Below are 19,168 nucleotides of genomic sequence, written 5' to 3' on the forward strand. Positions count from 1 at the left end.
TAGAAAGTTATTAGAGCCTGCTATGAATGAACGTATTGTAATTTGCACGAATCATACCGTTATTCCCTGAAGCAAATGGGGACAGAAAGGGTGCTGGGGGCTGCGCAAAGGGTCCCTGCGGGGCCTTCGGAGAGCTTGTCTGGAGCGGGCTTCCTGTATCGCCAGTAACAGTGCTCGGAGCAGCAGGATTGAACATGGCGCTAGGTGCGCCTGAAGGAGTTAGTGCATTGGTGGTATCTAATATACCGGAAGGCTGGCCAGCAGTCAACCCAACGGCTTGATGAGGCTTGGCATCAGATGAAGTTGTCGGAAAACTAAAAGGCGAAGTGGTCGGCGTCGTACTGGGTTGGAAGATACTAGGGAATTTGAAGGTAGGTGCCGTGGATATAGTATTAGACGCATCGGGTTTGTCTTGCTCGGCTGGACTCGGGGCTGCGCTAAAAATGGATGCGGACTGCGACGTGTTTAACCCGAAGGAGAATGGAGAACTGCTGTTATTTGTCCCAGGTGTCTTCGAGGATGCGAGGGAAGACAGGCCTGCAAATGGGTTAGACGGCGCCGATGCTGTGGGAGCACCAGCTGAGGGACCAGTCGCGAATAAAGAGGACAGTGGCTTAGCACCCTCAGAAGGCTGGAAAACACTAGGCATCTGGGAGAAGCCTGCTGATTGCGTTGGTTCAGCACTTGTTGAGGTTTGTGACGATTCCTCGAAAACCCCGCGAAAACTATCTGCGGATGTCGGCAAATCCTGCACTAATCCATCCTGCGCGAAGTCCCCTCTTGGTTGTGGTGTCTCGTTATCGTCGTCGCTGACGAAGAGTGCATCGTTGTCTGCAGTACTCCCCGTTGTTGGTGCAGGCAAAGCCAGAGGGCGCTCTTGTAGAACTGAGCTGTCAACCATTCCTAATTGTGATGCTTGCTTGATATTCAAGCCAAGAATGATTGCGACCAACGTGCGGCCTGCACGCTTTGATTCGACATACGTCTCTGAGAATGTATGGTCTGATGTTCTTCGGAACTCTGTTATTCAATGGGTCAGTCGAGGAAATGCAGTGAATGAAGGAAGGATATCTAGGAACGTTCTCCCGTTATCCGGTCTAGCGAAGGCCGTTTCAACTGACAAAAAAGATCAAGCGGTTTCGTCGTCGAGAGTTACACATACCGACTGAGTCAAAGTTACGGCTTCCCCAATTCAAATATAGATCGCCATTTGCGTTTTCAGCAAATTCCAAGTCCTGTTCTTCGCAAAACTTGATAGTCTGTTCAGCGTCGTCAAAGTATAGCACCTTCTTTAACTCATCCACAGTCCATTCTTCGTTTTTATGTTGCTGAGAAGACGGATAACGGCAATACCCCTTCCAAATTGAGCGGATAGCAGTCAGCCGCACGTTGTTGAAGTAGATCTCTGCAACACAGGCCATCAAATACGAAACAGCTGGAGAGTCTACCAGACTGAAAAAGCGCTCGTAAAAACCCTGTGCAATTGCGTTTTGCCTTTTAGAGTCCAGTGTCCCCTGATACTCCCACCCATTACCAGCAGCAGCCAGTAGTTCCAGTGCTAATTGCACCCGCGGAGAGTTGCGTAGTTCAGCTGGCCACTTCTGGACACGCGCTTCCAAGTCAGGCCGCTGATCGAGAATAGAAAAGATGATATAATACGCGCGGAATTCATCTTCGTTTGGAAACGAGATGCGACCCCGATTGTCATCATAGTAGTACATCAGCGACAACATCGTATTGTTAAGCTGTTCACGTTCCTGGTGATGATCGAACGGTTCTTCGTTGGCAGGGCTAGAAAGCAAATGGAGTGATACAATGTGAAAACGAGCAATCCTCTCTAGACAAGTGACTGCCATTTTTACATGGTCTTCTTGAGTAAGTTGTTGGACCGAGAAGTCATTGCGAATAGATCGAGTTCGATCCCAAACAAACTTATGAATCAGCCCCAGGGGCTCGGGTCCGCCGATTACATGACGGATTAAATAGTTCATGGTCTGGAGAAGAGTCTTTGGTGTTCGAATATCGGATGGAAGCTGCTCGTCATAGCCAGCAGCCGATCTTCGGAAACGTTTGAGCATTTTTGTTTCCAGGTTCTGCAACGAATTCGTTGAAGGATGAAGCAACTAGGTCCCGAATGTAAGCGCAGGTCGAACAGTGATACTGATCGACATAAATACCTTTTCACTCTTATCAACCATTTTCTGAACAATGCGCTCAACGCGTTCAAACTCCGGACACATGCTAGTACATGTTCCGACAGGTGTAATAGCTTGGTTCAAAGAAGTTGGTTGGTTTGGATCCGCCATTTGTCCTTCCCTAATTGCTTTCTCTCTCTGCTTAGCCCTATCGAGTTTGAGCTGTGTATTATTCCATTAGCATGTTAGTCTATTTCCCTCGCTCCGATGGCAAATGCAAACCGACCTGTTCGTAGCGATCGTTGTAGTTGTTTGAAGCAGTCGCATCTTCGACAGGTACACTGGACATCGTCGCACCATTCGGCCGTACCGAAGAAGGCCGCTTTCGGGGATCACGACTTGAATCGACCTGTGTTCCATCGAAAGTGGAAGGCGCCCCAAATGACGGCGCTTTCCCAAAGCCGGAGAGCGAAGGTTTTTGAGGGGCGGTCTTCCCAGCGAAGGGAGACGTAGAGGGTTGATTCACGTTATGTTTCAATTGAGCGAAAGGCGAAGCCGAATTTGCGGATGGACCATCGTTCGAGTCGGGTTTGCGCCAGGTATTTCCCACAGCACCACTCCCTCGGCCGTGGCCACGAGTAGCCCTGGGAGCCGTCATTGCTCCGCGTCCGCGACCACGAGCTCTGGGGTTATGAGGCGCATTTCCATTTTTCGCTTGATAAGGCGCCGAACGGCCAAGTGTCCCACCACGTCCACGACCTGCTGCTCCCGTTGTACCGTCTTTCTGGCTAAGGCCAGCAAATGGGTTTGGCGGACCGGCCATTCTGTCGCGAGCAACGCGGGAACAGTGGGCAAGGATACACCTGAAGTGGCCAGGGCTTCCCCTCTCGTGAGGTTATCACAAATTTTGTCCGTTTAGATTCCAATCATTGACAGGAGTTGTGGGACGGCGGATGTAAAGGCGGGAGGCGATGAATGAGATATCCTAAAAGTGCTATCCTCCGATAACCATTGGCAGGAGCGTGACGAAAGAGTTAGCCAAGGATGGCGTCGGAAGTAACACAGTTTTCATGGTAACACGATCGAGAAGAAAGAGCGCGTGAATAAAGGGAGAAAGAAATGGTGAAAGAACAATCATGTACGAGACCTGGGGCTAAAGCGAAAGGAGGAAACGATCATGGCGCAGTACCTTTCGATGCGGATAATGACAATGGGAAGTCTTCCTCAAGACAGAAACAACGTCAGAAAGAAAATCCCTCGCAGTAACGCAATAGCTACAACGTTGCAAGCCAGATCGGATGATGCTTCAAGTCGTGGGGAGAAACCTCCGCGGGCAAAGCGGTCATCCAAAAACGACGAAGGTTCGGTAGAAATAGGCGCAATTTCGGAATGCGAAAATAGGGTGATTGGTTCTAAGTTGGCTCGGCCCGTTCAGTTTGCTCGTCTCGAATGAGGAGTGCAGAAGGGGGATAAGGTCGGTTTCTATCCAGTCTTCAGCGAAGCTCTGTCAGCTGCACCTGCGTCAATGCCCGGTAAACGCACAGACCAATTCCATCAAGCGCTACTAACGCGCGTCTAACTTCAACTTATCGATTATTCGTACTCAGTTATCTTACTGGGTTCCGGTTCAGGATTTTTGAATATTCAAGAAAACATATGAATTCAAGATAAAAACTTAATACGTGAAACACGCTTTTGAAATCAATATCGCTCCACAGATCCAAAAAAGCCATAGTGGCCACAATTACGCCCACCGCTTCTATAACCAATAAATCCTCATTTCAGGCCGCGGCTTCTGGTGTCGGAAGCCAGGAAGCATTGATGTAGCCTGTATATGGACGCCTTCGCTCCGAATACCTCATAACACAATGTAACATCACGCACACAAAAAGTAAAAATAAACAAAAAGAAAAAAGCAAAAAGAAAAATATTTGCAGCATACATCCGTCCCAAGGCGCCATCGAAAACATTTCTGTTCAATGCATAACGTGTATTTGCAAAGATTGAAATCAACAAGGGAAAAAATGTATAAGAGGCATAACATATATATGGAGCCTGAAATATGAATCAAAGAAGCGAAAAGTCACCAAGTGGTGACAAATTTGTCTGAAGGGGAGGTTGTGTGAAATCGCGAAGCAGCAGAAGTCTATTGAAAGTTCATACAAATCGTGCGTGTCATTCGAGCTCAGACTGAGGTCGCAGCTTTGATACCTGAATAGAAGATGTGCCGGAAGTGTTTATGCATGGTGAGGTATCATATGAGGGTGACTTAAGGATCCCGTGCGGAAGGGGTTTCCTTTCGGCAGGCCGTGAGGAGTATGAGCCAGCTCTGCTGCGTGCGAAGGGGTAGCGACCGGCATATGGTAAGGCATATGTTGGGGAATGTTCTGAGCGGGCGCAGAGCTATACTCCATAGGGTTGAACATGCTCTGTCGGTATGATGATGTCCAGGAATCAAACTGACTAACGGATTGCTGCAATGGCAAGGCTGTCGGGCGCTGGTGAGAGATTATCGGTTCTCCTGTTGTCGAAGCTGAAAACGGGGCCTGTAAGTAATCAAAAGCATTGGGCTGTTCGTTTGGAGTAACAAGCCCTGATGTTACGGGCGTCTTAAGAATAGGATGGGAGTATTCATCGGGGTACTCAGAGTTGCCATAATACGAGCGTTCATGTGTAGATTGCTCTCCGAAACTCAGTGATTCAGGCAATGGGAACAGTTGGCCTCTGTCTCCTCCCATGTGCATGGGACGGCCGTGTCCACCCATAGTCATGTCAACGGAGGATGTGAACGAGGAAGCTTGTTCGGCCGACGATGGAGGTGTCAGGAACTCGTCATCGGCTTCCTCAAGGTCTTCGGGCTCGAATTTTTGTTCTGGCTCACTGATGGTGTCGGAGTCTTTGTCCTTTGAGCTGGCATCCCTGTTCTGGACATAAACGAGACAGTTCGCATCTAGTAAAGTGTTAGCTTGCGCTACGATCGAAGGCCTATAAAGTAAGACATACCAACTTCACCAAGCTCATATCTCTCTTCCATCCTCCGCACTTTGAAAACCTCGTCTAAGACCTCAATCTTTGAGGTAGGTCTCAGCTGTCTCTTAGAATCATGTGCAACCTCTTGCAGCTTGTCGGGGGTGATTCCAAATTTCCCGAGCTTACGCACGATGTGGATAAGGAGTCGAATGCGCTCTAATGGCTGTGAGTATGGATAGGTTGTCTATCAGGGGACGCATCTACTCACGCTCTTTCCTGAGGTGGTCGGGCTCCTTGTGGACAACTCCCGCTGGCCACCACTCAGGCTTGGTCTTCTCCGGATCTCCCTTCTCACCTGAGGCAGCTCCAGCTCGAGGCTTGCCTCCATTGTAAGGATGCTTAACTTGCTTCCGAGGTTCGATGAATTTGATGAAAGCTTTGGCGATCTGGCGGCAATTAAGCTGCTGGAAATGCTTCAAGGCATTCTCATAGTACTCGAGGATCTTCTCAGTATCCCCAATTTCAATGCCGACCATGCTTGTGGAGGCAGGTACTTCCTCAACTGGTTCAGGAAAATGTGGCTCAATAGCATGTTCTTGGAAGGAAGCCTTGCGACGCTTTACATGGCGAGAATAGTCTTCGGGACGCGGGTAGCCATACAGCGATGCTCCCATGCCTGAGAATTCTATTACTCAAAGTGATTAGTCAAGATGTCCATGAGGCTCAGGAAGTAGTTATTATACGTACTGCGCATGGTGGGCCTGCGATACCCTATCTTTGCTCCGAGTATCTCTAAGAACTTATCCTGTACGTCAGGGGTAAAGACTGTTCCGTTTGTTTCCCGGATAGACGAAGACTCTTGAACCTTAAGTCTTCCGAGGTTGTCGAGATAGATCATCGCATAATAGGTGTAAGGGAGGTTGAACGATGTACGCATAGTTACATCCATAGCCTATGTGGTCAGTGATTATCTCATGTAGACTTGGCTTTGTTTTACTTACTGGAGCGGTCTCCCATCCAGTATAATCATCATGCATGGAAGACGCTGGCCGCTTGACGGCTCCTGTTCCGGAAACAGATGCGCTGACAACCATGATGTTTTAAAGGAAAGTTTAGATAAAGTTAGGGTGCCAGCTAGGAAAGAGGTAGTAGTCTAAGAGTCTGAGAGGCTTTCTTATCAAGAGAAGAAAGCTTGATCAGAGATGGAGACACTGGTAGACAATATGAAACATAGAGAAGGCCTCGAGATTTCGATGGAGTGTCGACTGAGCGCGAATAGGGCGGCAATTTGTATCTGCTCGAGGTCCAGAAACAAATGCACTGCGACAGGATAGTTCAAGCCGACGTTGAGGGAATAACAGACACCTCTATCTGAATGGGACGTGGCCGCGTTTGAGCTGGAAAACTACAGATGTAGTGGCAACTATGGTGCCAACAGGCCTTGGTTAGCTACCAGCTTGGCCATGGTAAGACGCAGAGATTCATCAAGCAACGAATTGCAATGGCAAGGCATATCAAAGATTCGGATGGAACGGTACAACGTGGGGTCCGCAATCCCGCTGCTATCTGGTGTAATTCCCCGACAGTGCTGGCAGCATCGTGGATCCCCCCCCAATGTCCGTCAAACAGAGAGAGAAGTGGGAAAGTAGGCATAAGACTCCAGCTACTCACAGCACACAGCGACAAGGGCAGATTGTCCAAAGCCAATCAAGGTGCTGACAGGCAAGTCGAGAGAATGTCAGAAGCACCGAGCAGGCTGTACTAAACTGCTGGTAACCGGTTTTGGGCACACAAGACGTAGTGAGATGAAGTGCAGCAGGGTTGAAGCGAACGAGAGAAGGTCTTCTTCCTTTGAATGTATGTATGGATGTACTAGAAAAGGTAAACGGTTGGTGTAACAGAGTTGTTTGACTTGAGGGGGGTCAAGTCCTTGTTAAGTCCAGAGAAGGATGGATAAGAGTGATGAAAAGTAGAAGTCACAAATAACAAGGAAGAATGGGTGACTTTATAAAAGAAGATGGAGGATGGAAAAGGAAAGGACTGGGTTAAGAGTATGCAAGATTTTGAATGATTGATCGATTACATCTAGACAGAAGAACCCACACACATCCCCCGGGCATTTAGTCGTCCACCCCCTCCGCGGTGGTGGTATCGAACTGTCCCAATCTGGAATTGGCATGATGGACCTGGGTCAAGTGGGCGACCCAGGATCATCCATGATCCTGGAGCCCATCAGAAGCCGAAACACGAAAAGACAGGGACTAACAGGCACCGGTAGACCACTTGCGGCTGCATCTCTGGGTAGTGGACATGCAGTAGGGCGATAAAATGATTTTTTATTATTTTATTTATTTTAGTGCGTTTAATTTTTGAATTAAAAAATTATAAGAAAATGTAATTTCAGAAAAATGATTTTTTTAATTTTCGAAAAATAATAACGGTAATATTATTTATTATTATTATGGAAATTTAATTTCTTACATCCTGGCTTTACTATTTGTAGATCGACTACTTTAGCTTCTGGGAGCTGTGCAACCGCCCCCAGAGGCTTTGTTCGGAGCGGCCAGTGAGCAGCCTAGTGGCGTATCGATTATTGGTCTCCACACATTTTGGCGACAAACCCTACCAAATGTTCATTAAATTATTTTTCAACATTTAATTTACGAAGTATACTTTAAAGTGACAAAAGCACCACACTAACCTCCGTAACACTTAGTCAACCTCACTAGTCTTTTAGTTTAGCTAAGGAATGCAACCGCCACAGCTCCAGTGACCATCGTTCAAGGACCATCTGAGACTTGGTTTTCTGATACCCTGGGAGACGCTAGTATCGTTGGTAGATAATGCTTGCCGGTATAGCTGCCGAGTTTGAGATAGAGAGATGATAGGGATGGATAACAATCTTGATATAACTCCCTAGAAAAAAAGAGAATATTCCATCAATCCGGTGTCTTTTGCGAGCGCTACAGTGTGGGAATTTTGAACCCGTCATCTGGTACTAAGTTAGCAATCTAACTATCTTCTTAGGGTGTCTTTCCCTTTGGCCCGCCCAATTAAAAGTATAGCTTGGCCCTATCTTACCATCTCTCTACCTATTACCTATCTACTCCCCCCCTCTGTACTTGAGTACACGATGTAGTAATAGAGTTACATTCTTCACCCCCCAGTTCGTCTGGCATTGGACCTGATACTTCCCATCTCATTTCAAGCTAGAGCATGTACAAACCCTTTAATAAAGTATGGCATGTTGTACCTTCAGTTCATGGAACATGAACAACCAGCAGCCACCCTCCTGGGTGTCTAGATCCCGCACAGGCCCGCATCTCGTCAGGTCCGTCCCACACAGCCCGCGCTTGGACCAGATGGAGGGAACAGTTTGCGTCTGTTTTTTTCCTGCTGAAGTGTGTATACGTGCCATTCAGCTCCGAACTCTATGCCTGTGGACAAAGTACCGCTTATGCATGGTCTCAGAGTTACGTAGTGTTCTTGCGAATGCAAATCTTCAGATGCAGGTTGACCCTCTTCAATTCCAGGGCCATTTCAGGTGATGATACAACGCCAAGAGACGTATAGAATGGAGTACGTACGGGTAGTGCCCACTGCCGGCATGGACAAAGTCGGGCTCGCCGAGCCATCGCCGTCGTCACCTGACTCAGGCTGCCCTCCGTTCATACATACGTACTTACATACATACATAGACTTACATATGACCGACATGACACGAGTGGCAATGATGGAATCATGCTGCCTGTACGACTATAGGTCCTCATCGGTGTCACCGATAACTGACGACCATTATAACTTTCAGGAGGTTGTACAAGTGCATAAATCTCTAACAAGCGATCGAACAATAGAAACCCGTATACGCGACTTACGAACGGCGTAGATCACCAACCCAACCCGGAGTCCCGAAGTACCGACTAACTGGGCTATGATTGCGAACGGCTCTAAGGCAAAAGGACGAAATTACGATGGGCCAAGGGAGGGGAAAACTATCTACCTTGGACTATGCGCCTTCGATCATGGGCGGATCTAAATACGATGTGCCCCGAGGGCTAGTCGCAGTTCTGGGTGAGCCAATGAAAGGCTTCGATAGCTCCCAGAGCCGAAATGATCGTCCACCGTAAGAACGAAGAGGCTTGTGCATGGCCCAGAGTACTGGGATGTGGGATTTCTAGGCCTTGAAGCTAAGAGTCAGGAGGAGGAGCCCGTAAATACAACCCGTACCGTAGATATGGAATGGTTGGTTGTTGCTAAAGTACAGCACAGCAAATATCATAGTAGTAAGCAAACATTCGCCAGGGTCCTAGAGGCACCTCAGCTCTGTGTTATTATTGTCCTCCTTTTTTTTTGCCCCTTTCCCTTCAGCTTTGTGGAATATTTGCCAATGTTAACGACTGGGTTGAATACCATTGCTAGCAATCTATGCGCAATAGAGAGTGAGAGTACGGGAAAAAGGAAAAAGAAAACATGCACAGGAAGATTGATTCTTTTTTTTAAGGTGGGAAAAAAAAAAAACAGTTTGACAGTGTGGCAACCCCCTTTCGTTTGTCCTGGTCGGTAATGTCCGGGGGATTGTTTCCGTCGCTAGTAAACGGAATGGCGCGCACTACAACCACCACAGTACGAAGGGTTCATTGACATTTACCGGTAAAAACAAAGAAAGCAATGAGAGAAAAGAAGAGGGCCACTGGGATTGGTCCTTGTACATTTAGATTCGAGTTAAACATTACTTAGATCTGTCATGGTTCCATGGTACCGCAAAAGTTAGGTCTGGATGCCTCTAGGCGGCTTGATTTGTTACGCGTGGGTTGCTTTGTACCTGGCTGTCGGGACTGATCAGGGGCCACGCCATCTATACCAATCTTGTCGGAAGCCAGATCGGCGACCAGCATTGAGTTATCTGGGGACGTTCCCGAGAGTATATTCCATGCCCTATCGAGAGTTATTTGTCATGAGCAGAAAGAGCTGATTTGATTGCTAGTGGTTTACTGTCAATTGGCATCGTATATATTCTTTGTTACTGTTGATGGGCTTGGAAGGGTAAGCTTTAGCGACTTATTCAAACAAACCATATGGAATCTAATGGAATAAAAAGGATTGGAGAGACTAACTCTTTACTTTTTTCCCTTTTCTTTTCTTCCTGGTAACTCAAAAGAAAAAGTACTACATCCTGTTTGCTTCAATGTGGGTTGGGCCTCCAAGTGAAACCTGACTGCACAAAGAAAACCGAAGCTGCCAAACAGTTAGACAATGTACATAGAAAACGGATGCAAGACATAATCAGGATCCTCAATGTTTCATAAGCAAACAGTTTGAGGGTGAGACGGAAGAAACATTCTGTCTTGAATATATTTCTCTGTGGAGCACAGCATAGCCCCAGTGTTCGGTTAACCTATCTTGATAAGATATACAACTATTAACAGGAGCTTATACCTGCCGTATGTAGTCCCACAAAAGGGCTATCGAGCTATGAATAGTCAGTCCCGAAAAAGAAAAACAAAGGGGATGATGACGAGGCTATACTAGAACGCTCCGTACAATTTCCTTTAACAGTAATTGGCACCCAATCTGCCCCTTTCAAATACGCGATACGCGATCTCCTTAGGCACCAAACCGAGATCCTTTTATCCCGATTACAAGGGTTACTCCCGTTCAACCACCACCACCACTACTACTACAGTAATATCACCCATCAGGTCAACAAGCCGACATAATCCCTGTTCAGGATCAGGCCGTCACATTGCTCAATCTCTGTTGCGCAAATGACCATCTCTTCAAAATGCAAACGGGATCACTGATCGGCCGAGTCTAGACCGTTTGTTCACAGGACTTGGTTACCCCAGGGTGTGCAACCCTCAACGTGCCGTTATTTTCTGTGTTACTATTCTGGCCTCGCAACGTGGCCGGGAGGGTTGTACATACATAAGCCACTTCAACGGTGTGCTCTACCACCAGTAGGGATTGACAATTGTCATGTAGAGTTCAAGGACGAGTGTCTCACCGCCATGATATCGAGATCTGTGGAAGTCGGTCAGTGGATGACATTGCATGAGTGCATATACTAATTACGTCGGTGTAGGATCTCCTTAGTACTTGGAGGGTGGGAGGAACGTTTGGTGACGGAAAACGATGTCTATGACGGCACCAGCTGGTAAAAATCCGGTTTTTCCCTTTTTCTCTTCATTTTTTTCGTAGTGAGTCTTTTTCTGTGTTTCCTTTAATTTCCCTTTTGTCAAATCCTCCTCTTTTCAATTACTAATGTTGTGAATTGACTCTGCCATCTCTTCTCCGAATCAGCTAATTAAGGTACCATCGGAATCATTCACACCGCGTTTGCCGCTAGTCAAGGCACCGTCAACAATTTTTTTACCCACTGTTTGTTTCTTCGTGTCTGCACCCAGTAGAAATAGGAAATCCTGATTAATTGCCTATATATCGCATCAACGTCATATATTACGTCCGGAAATGGAGGCCATGAGAACAGAAAGACGAGCCATCTTGGAGGATTCTGTGACAAGATGATGGAGGGGTGAATGATGTTGCCGTCACATACGCAGCCTTACTCCGTTGAAAGTTAAAGCCGATCACTGGCATTGAAACCGTCATCAACCGCCTGTCATACCCTATATTTTTCATTGATGCTAGCGTTAGTACGCGACTAGTGGCTTCTTACCATGCTAACCTGGAACCGCCGTTTCCGAAAGAAGTCATACTCCGTATGTGACCGGAACACCAGGGCTTCCCTATTACTTGTCGTCTACTTCGATCTCACGCCTCGTCATTTTGTTGAGAGGAAAAGGGAAATGTTCAGCTTAGCTTTACTACACTATCTGGTAGGAACAATTTCATATTGGTAATTTAAATTGCTAGAATTAGCATGAGCTGATTCATACAGCCACTAAAACGGGCCAATCCGACTCTGGCCCACCATGAGCCCTACTGGTACGTTCTGTGCTTTCCTCTGGTCGTGTACAGCGTTCTTTGGAATCTTTCCGTGGTTCGACGATAAATAATGGCTCCCCACGATGTGATTCTCTACTGCGAAAGGACGGATTTCTTTTCCTGTGTGGGGCGGGGAAATTAAAAAGCAATAATAGTAACCTCAGCTTCATTTTACCTACATACGGAGTAGTCGGGAGTACAAAGTAGAATGACATTTTGTCGCTCACGATGTGGATCATGCCCTGCTGCCATGCATGAGCAGCCTGCAGAATTGGCAGCATCGAATACATTGATGAGTTGCGTCATGGATGGGGCGGCGAAAACCCGGCTTTGGGGAGAAAAATGATAGGACTGAACATAATACCCAGGAGCTTGTCAGGAACAGGGTAGACCCGAGGCTACTCCCCTGCAATTGAGGGCTGGAAAATGTAGAAGAACAGGGAAAAAAAGGTACTGTCGGTACAATTTGGTGTTGTCGGATTTGGGAAAGATTAACCCTCGCAAATCAGGCCTGAGCTAAGGGTCAAACCCCAGTAATACCCCGCCCGGGATTCTGGGTAAAGGTACTTTTTGACTTCTGTCACTCTTTTTGAATGACTCTGGGTCAGTGCTATCCCCCTAATAGTTGAAAGGGCTCAAAGGCTAAAAGCCCTAGGGGCGATTAGGGGAAAGGCTAACACCCCCAGAGCGGGCCGAAGACTGGCACCCGTCCATAGACTCCAGACCATCAGACCCAATTGCTGCAAGCGGGGCGGCGCCGCGGCCCGGGGAGTACGGAAGGACCGTTTGTCATCAAAAGCAAAGTTCACACGATCGCCCTGTCAGAGTGTCACTCAAGGTTCCAGACCCCACTGGCTTGCAACCACCACCACTACAATGTCGTACTCTTTATGTTAGACCGCCGGCTATGGTTGGTTGGTCAATGGCCTCGCATCTCTCGTGATAGACAAGAATCGATCTGATTTTCTGGGATTACGTTGATTCTCTTAAAGCGTCTCTTCCCGCGGAGCGATCCGATCCCTTGATGTACAAAAGTACACCGAGATCCTCCTGTCTCGTCTCCTCATTCCCCTGTCTTAGCCAAACCCTGATGACTGACTCCGGCCAGGGACGGCGGACCAAGGGCCAGGTTGATGGGTTGGGATCCTAGCAAGCCCGATTTTAGCTTCATCCTCTCAGCACCATTATTACTGTCCATATTGCATTCCTTCGTTAAGCCTGATGACCGCTACGAGTCTGACAGCTAACTTCTAACTGTTCCCAGGCGCTTGTGCTTACGTAGGTCTTCGCAATCGCTCTTCGTCCGTGCATGTCCAGCAAAAGCTGAGTACTAAGTACTAATTCACTGCCCTTACTCTATAACTGAAACCTCAACAGAGATTCAACGACAGGGAACCCTCGCACTCCACTTCCAGGTTGGGGCGGTCACTTGACCTGCCATCAGCCCGTTCAGGCATTTGCCATTTACGTATTTATAGCCCAGTGCATTAATTCAATTTATCTCTTTCAAAAGGAAGATTAATAGCAGTCCAACCGCGATAAGCAGCAATAATGGCGAGTTCTACAAATAGAAGCACAATGCAAGTCCATTCCACTTGCATCCAAATACTCGTAAACAATGCTGCCGGATGTTTATCGTTTAACTCCCTCAGCTTAACATTATCCACGGCCATGGGCCAGCTGAATAGATCCATTCCGACCGGCCCGAGCCTGTGCAGGACTTTGCATGCAGCGATGGCTACGATGAGTAAGTGTGCATGTTGTACGACAATCCATCTGCATATCCGATATGATGGGTATATTGACTGGTTGAGACACGGCGGTTTAGATAATCAAATCTCCGATGGTTGTGCGACTTCGAAATGGGAAGAGACATTCGTGGGGTAAGGACATCCCTACTAGTGCCGAACACACGCCAGGGTTACCTTTACTTTCCAAAGTGATACTTCCAACAATGTTCCAAGTTCCATGATATCCACGGCTTGCGGTTGGTTTCGGCCGGGAACATGGTAGTTGGGTCGCCATCATAGATTCCTTTGATCCTCCTTTGCGTAACATCGCATCTGCAAGTCAAACATAACCCTGTACTTCGATTGCGAACGATGGATCCGCAGCGTGTCAAGCATACTCAGGAACCATGGAACCATAGAACGAGTCCTTATGGTTCGCGCAACTTCCGCAGAGCTTATCCGGTGAACCCAGTTGTTGTGTGTTCCCAATCCGTCTGTGTCTGCTTGACGAGTCAAAAGTTTCTGTAACAGCTCATATCAGCCCGATAGAGTTTGGACGGTCCGCCCAACCCACCGGATGCGAGTCACTCAGATGAAAGTTACAGAAAGACTCTCCCCTTCCCATGTGTGATCGCGGAGTAGAGTTAGAATTTGACTTCATAATCACTCTCCCTTACTTTACCATAATCGCCACCCCCATAAAGCTTCGTTTCGCATTTTAAGTGTATAGTTTATCATGGGTAGAGTTTCGCGGTCAGACACCTGACTTTCGTACCCGCGCCTATCAAAACCCACTACCGAGATCGCTCGCAAAAGTTTGCAGCCATGCATTAGCTCCGAAGCTATCTAACTCGAAACATCCCTGTCTCGCGCTTATGACTGGCGCACAACAATAGCATGGTTAGCCGGGTTGTGGAGCTCGCCTGCATGGCTGTGTCCGCTGCCATGGCATTTCTCGGAGCTACTCTCCATAGTGCATGATTCAAGCGGGTATGATTTGCTCGCTAAACCGACTCAGGTCTGTGAACCACGAGGCTGGGTCCATGATTGGTCCCGAGAATCACTATAGAATAGGGATGATCCATGTATTTGGAATGTTGGCTTTTGCCGATCGCATGATATCAGATTTTCAATTTCCCATTTGGTATTTGCAAAAACTAAAAAAAGAGATCTGATCTGGTACTTTGTCACTCTTAAGGAGAATTCCCTTTTGAATAACTTTTTTTTTTTTGTTTTTTTGCCTTTTCCAAATGGTCGTTATTTCTTGCTTTTTCTGTCAACGTACCTTAGCCTATTTTCGTTCCCACCCGCCGTCAATCTCCCCCACACTTCACCGAATATACCCTTCGCTTGGACATCGTCGACGTCGCCTCCTTCCACATTAAGTGACGATGTTGGCACTGACGTCTAGGCAATATCCTAATCAGGTGGTGACGTGCTCGACTGGAAATTATTTCCATTCCACGAGTGTCAAGGCAAGCGATCTACACTGCACCGCAGGATCTGATCTGCACAGGAGATAGCGTCTAGTCATGTCGCTAGGCATTACTCGGAGGTATATACCCTGGTTCTACATGTGAGGTCAAGATATCCACCCAGGGACAGTCATGTACATCATCACCTGAGTGAACGGGGTCAATAGAACTCTGAGACAATGTCAGTTAACTTCCCATACAACGGTAGACTAGGCGTTTCCCGCCGGAGAATATTGAATTTCCCCCACTCAAATATACTTTCCAACTACTGTACGAATGTACCGTAAAAAGAAAAGAAAAGAAAAGCAAAGAAAAAAAAGAGGGACAGGGAGGGGGTAAAAAAAAGCAATGAGAGAATAGCAACATTGACAGGTCAACGTCTTAACGACTTCCAACGACATTTGCTCCCGGGAATTCGAGATAACGTAGTTTCGTTTCAGGTTTTTGTCATTCTTCATCAATTAACTAAGGCCTCTCCACCTATCGATCTCCCTAGTCTGTCTCCGCTCGAGGTAACTAAAATATGTATGATAGAGTTTTGTGTGTCTTCCTTCCCAAAGGGAAGGAAAACTAAAACATTCAGGTCCTCTTTGATTTCCCGGTATGCCCAAAGTACCATGCATATGAGAAGGTCCTGTTCGGTTCAAGACTTTGAAGTGATTTGCAAAGTGCGTGGGGTTGGGGAACGGAGATATTTCTAAACTGAGTAACTCCATTGCTAGGCGGCCATTGGTTCGGGATCTGCACGGGACCAGGGGGTGCCCTTCTATTGGAAACTCTTCTTTTTTTTACACCCTATTGTTTGATAGGATGATGGAAGCTATTTGTTTTGAGTCCCGGAAAAGCATACCGATGTTGTTTATTCGAGACGCTCAGACATCTTCCCATTTGCTACTTTATGAAGGGCTTTACTACAGATGACCTTAACAAGGTAAAATTACCCTGATTTTGGAAACCTTAACCAATGAACATTGGGCATTTGCAAAATAACACATCCAGAATAACCCAGCGGATAACAACCAAGCCACATCTCCCTCCCAAAGCTAATCTCAAACAAGACCCTTCCATCGTGGCTGAAATGCACCATCCATGTCAGTTCAGCTGCAGAGCTCCACCACACGTCGCGGCTGGACAAATAGACCACAGCCAGCTGTCAAGACCCATTAAGCTACTGTAGGTTATAATGGAGAAATCTTCGATGGTGGTTCTACCTGTACAAAAAGGATTACAAAAAGAAGATATCGCCTCCGCCTAGGCGGGGGGAGGAGGAACTCCGAAGCATCGTGTAGCTGACTCCAATTTGCGCCCTGAGCGACTTCCGCTTTTCCCCTCGGGTAAGAGCATCCTGGCGTTCCCGCTGCCCCGGCGTCAACAACCCTGGTGAACAATGATTGATCGACTGAACTATCAGCAGCGCGGAGGTAAAAAGCCGGGTGGGACTGACGCAAGGAATGGATTCAATTTTGAATCTCTAGTGGCTGAGCGCACCGAGATCTCGTTAAGACGAAACGGCCCGAGCGTTTTCTATCATGTTATCTGCTTACTACTCTTTCTCTCTTCTGGGACCGTAATGCAGGTCCCTGTAGGGATTATTAGAAATAGAGCGATATCAACTAGGTATACACTATACCTGCAATGATATGATATGAAATTATCCAGCTGTAGTCATCATACATATGCGGTACAGTCAGCACGGGTCCCAATCTCACAGTGTAGTTCAATATACTCCGTAATATTTTCAGCCACAACTCCCCAAATCCAGACAACACCACCAAACCCTATTTATCTTCAACATCTAACTCTGTTGCTGATTTTCGAGATATAAAATTTCCACCCCAGTCGATCCCCGAGAGGTTGCAAATCCCCAAACACCGATGGAGATCCCTGCCACCAACCAAAACCAGTGGATCAAATCCCACTCCGTCCCTCAGATCCCACGATGGAGCGCCCCAAGACTGCACGCCGCTGAAAACAGCCATCGAGTGGATAACCGCTATCCACGACCATAGCACCACTGAAGAACTCAAAGGTCCATCCTCTGTCCCGGTTACCAGGTCGTCCTGGGACGGGCCATGCAAGATCGATTTCCGTCTGGTTTAGTTCGATCCCAGCTTTTGTTTGGTGTCCTTTAGTTCATGGCGACGATGGGGCTACTTTTCACGATGAGGCTTTCTGGGTGGTCGGCTTCACTCGTCTAGTTGTTAGCTGTCTACCTAGCAGTTCCTAGCCCTGAGTATTTCTCCTCTTTATCCATCTCCCTCTCCACTTATGATGTCTAATTCCTCCCCGTAACCAACTCCCTCCCTCACTAAGTGAGTCTAGAATCCAGACAAGAAAAGGAAATTGAGTAAAACCATGACTCGTCCCCCCCACCTCTCTCAAGAGCGTCATCCCCTCTTACCGAACGGAGAGTCCAGAAGTCCAGAGTCTAATATGTCATGCCGACATCTAGTGCGAATAAGTTTTCCGGTACACTATCTTCCGTAGCGCGCACCCGAGCGGAAGAAACAACTAGTAGAAGTCCGCTTTTCATCCATAGCCTCCGAGGCCATTCATTCCCCTCTCTTTCAGCCCTTGACTCTTTCCCCTTCCCCTCTCTCCCATGATTACTAGTAGTATAATAGAATTACGAATTTATGAATTCCTTTGTGTTTTTTCGTTGTACGCAGTAATTGTTCCCCTCACTCAATCCCGAATCCTTCGTAATCCTCATCGCCACGCACGCCACGCGAGATAGCCTCACGATCATCGGTGATTATTGAAATTAGCGGCGAGAAGCCTCCCTTTCAAAGCCACCCAAGTAAGGAGGTCGAAGTTTATATTCCCCGGCCATGCGTTTGATTCCCGATATTGATCCTCAAGGATTTAAAATGTAAAATAGAATCAGAGATAAGGAAGAAAAAATACAAAATACGAAATACGATATATTAGGTAAACAATTGCATTGTGGTGGCAGTTCCGGGGTTGGGTTAGAGGAATCCTACGTATACTATCTATAGAAATTCTTTTTTTTTTTTCTTCTTCGTTCAAATGAGTAACTGTGCGCATGGCTGGCAGGTGATTAGATTGCTGAAGTTAAAATTCAAGACAATCAATAGATTACTGGTTTTTTTTTTTTTTTTTTTTTTTTTTTTTTTTTTTTTTTTGACATATTTATCTTGTGGTTTCTGCGGGGTTGTAAAGTTGTTGGTGGCTGGGTTCCTTGGGTCGTGTTGTATTGTATTAACCCTCTTTTTTATTGTTCAATCCTGATAAGGATGGTATACAATAGGAATACGGATAATTAGGTGTCATTTCTCTTGCCCGTTTGGGAGAGTTGGGATTTCTAATCACAATCGGGTGATTCCGACTGACTACTTAATACTGCAGTGCCATCCATTTCAATGATTGAAGTTATGCAGATAATTGCTGCATTGGCTTACAGGGGATCCCCTACACCGCTATTGTTGACACATCGTTTTATTTTGTTTTTTGCTTGTGGTCTTGGTCGACGTGATCCTGAGTTGAATTAAAGGGCACGCGAATTCGCACGCAATCTCAATCATTGTTGGCTATGTGCTGTAGGTACAGGACTTTTTGCAATATAGATAACGAAAGGAAAAAGGCAACCAGACAATTAATTAAATAAACTCCTTCCGACGCCATGGGCACGAAGCGATCATCGACCCGTACTTTTGGTTCCTCGTCTCAAAAGAGAAAAGCTGGGAAACGGATCGGCTCTCTGGGAATCTTGCCGAGCTCGTATAATAGAGGGATAAGGGCCTTTGATCCTTCATAAACCCCTCTCCTGTGCGCACAGACGCTTAACGGATCGTCTAGTATTGGTAGTGTATGCAAGTTCAGCCAAGATGCGGTCATCCTCTTTCTCACCTGGTCTCCTACGAGGTCCAGATTCGAGAGATCGGTCCGAGAT

The 19,168-nt window shown here is 46.9% G+C and overlaps 2 protein-coding genes across 2 annotated transcripts; both read right to left on the minus strand.

Annotated features, from left to right (window-relative positions):
- Positions 1-1,112: 1,112 nt before the first annotated feature.
- Positions 1,113-2,793, minus strand: AO090701000713 (SAC3/GANP family protein; the record flags this gene model as incomplete). Its single annotated transcript, XM_023237179.1, has 3 exons — positions 1,113-2,093; positions 2,154-2,357; positions 2,662-2,793. The coding sequence occupies 3 exons, from the start codon at positions 2,791-2,793 to the stop codon at positions 1,113-1,115; spliced, it is 1,317 nt and encodes a 438-aa protein (XP_023092260.1).
- A 1,579-nt stretch (positions 2,794-4,372) lies between these two features.
- Positions 4,373-5,779, minus strand: AO090701000712 (uncharacterized protein; the record flags this gene model as incomplete). The annotated part of the gene is made up of 3 exons (XM_001823464.3): positions 4,373-5,085; positions 5,139-5,321; positions 5,374-5,779. 3 exons carry the CDS (start codon positions 5,777-5,779, stop codon positions 4,373-4,375), a joined length of 1,302 nt encoding a protein of 433 aa, XP_001823516.3.
- Positions 5,780-19,168: the final 13,389 nt, after the last annotated feature.

Source organism: Aspergillus oryzae, chromosome 5 (assembly GCF_000184455.2).
Source record: "Aspergillus oryzae RIB40 DNA, chromosome 5".
NCBI classification, from domain to species: domain Eukaryota; kingdom Fungi; phylum Ascomycota; class Eurotiomycetes; order Eurotiales; family Aspergillaceae; genus Aspergillus; species Aspergillus oryzae.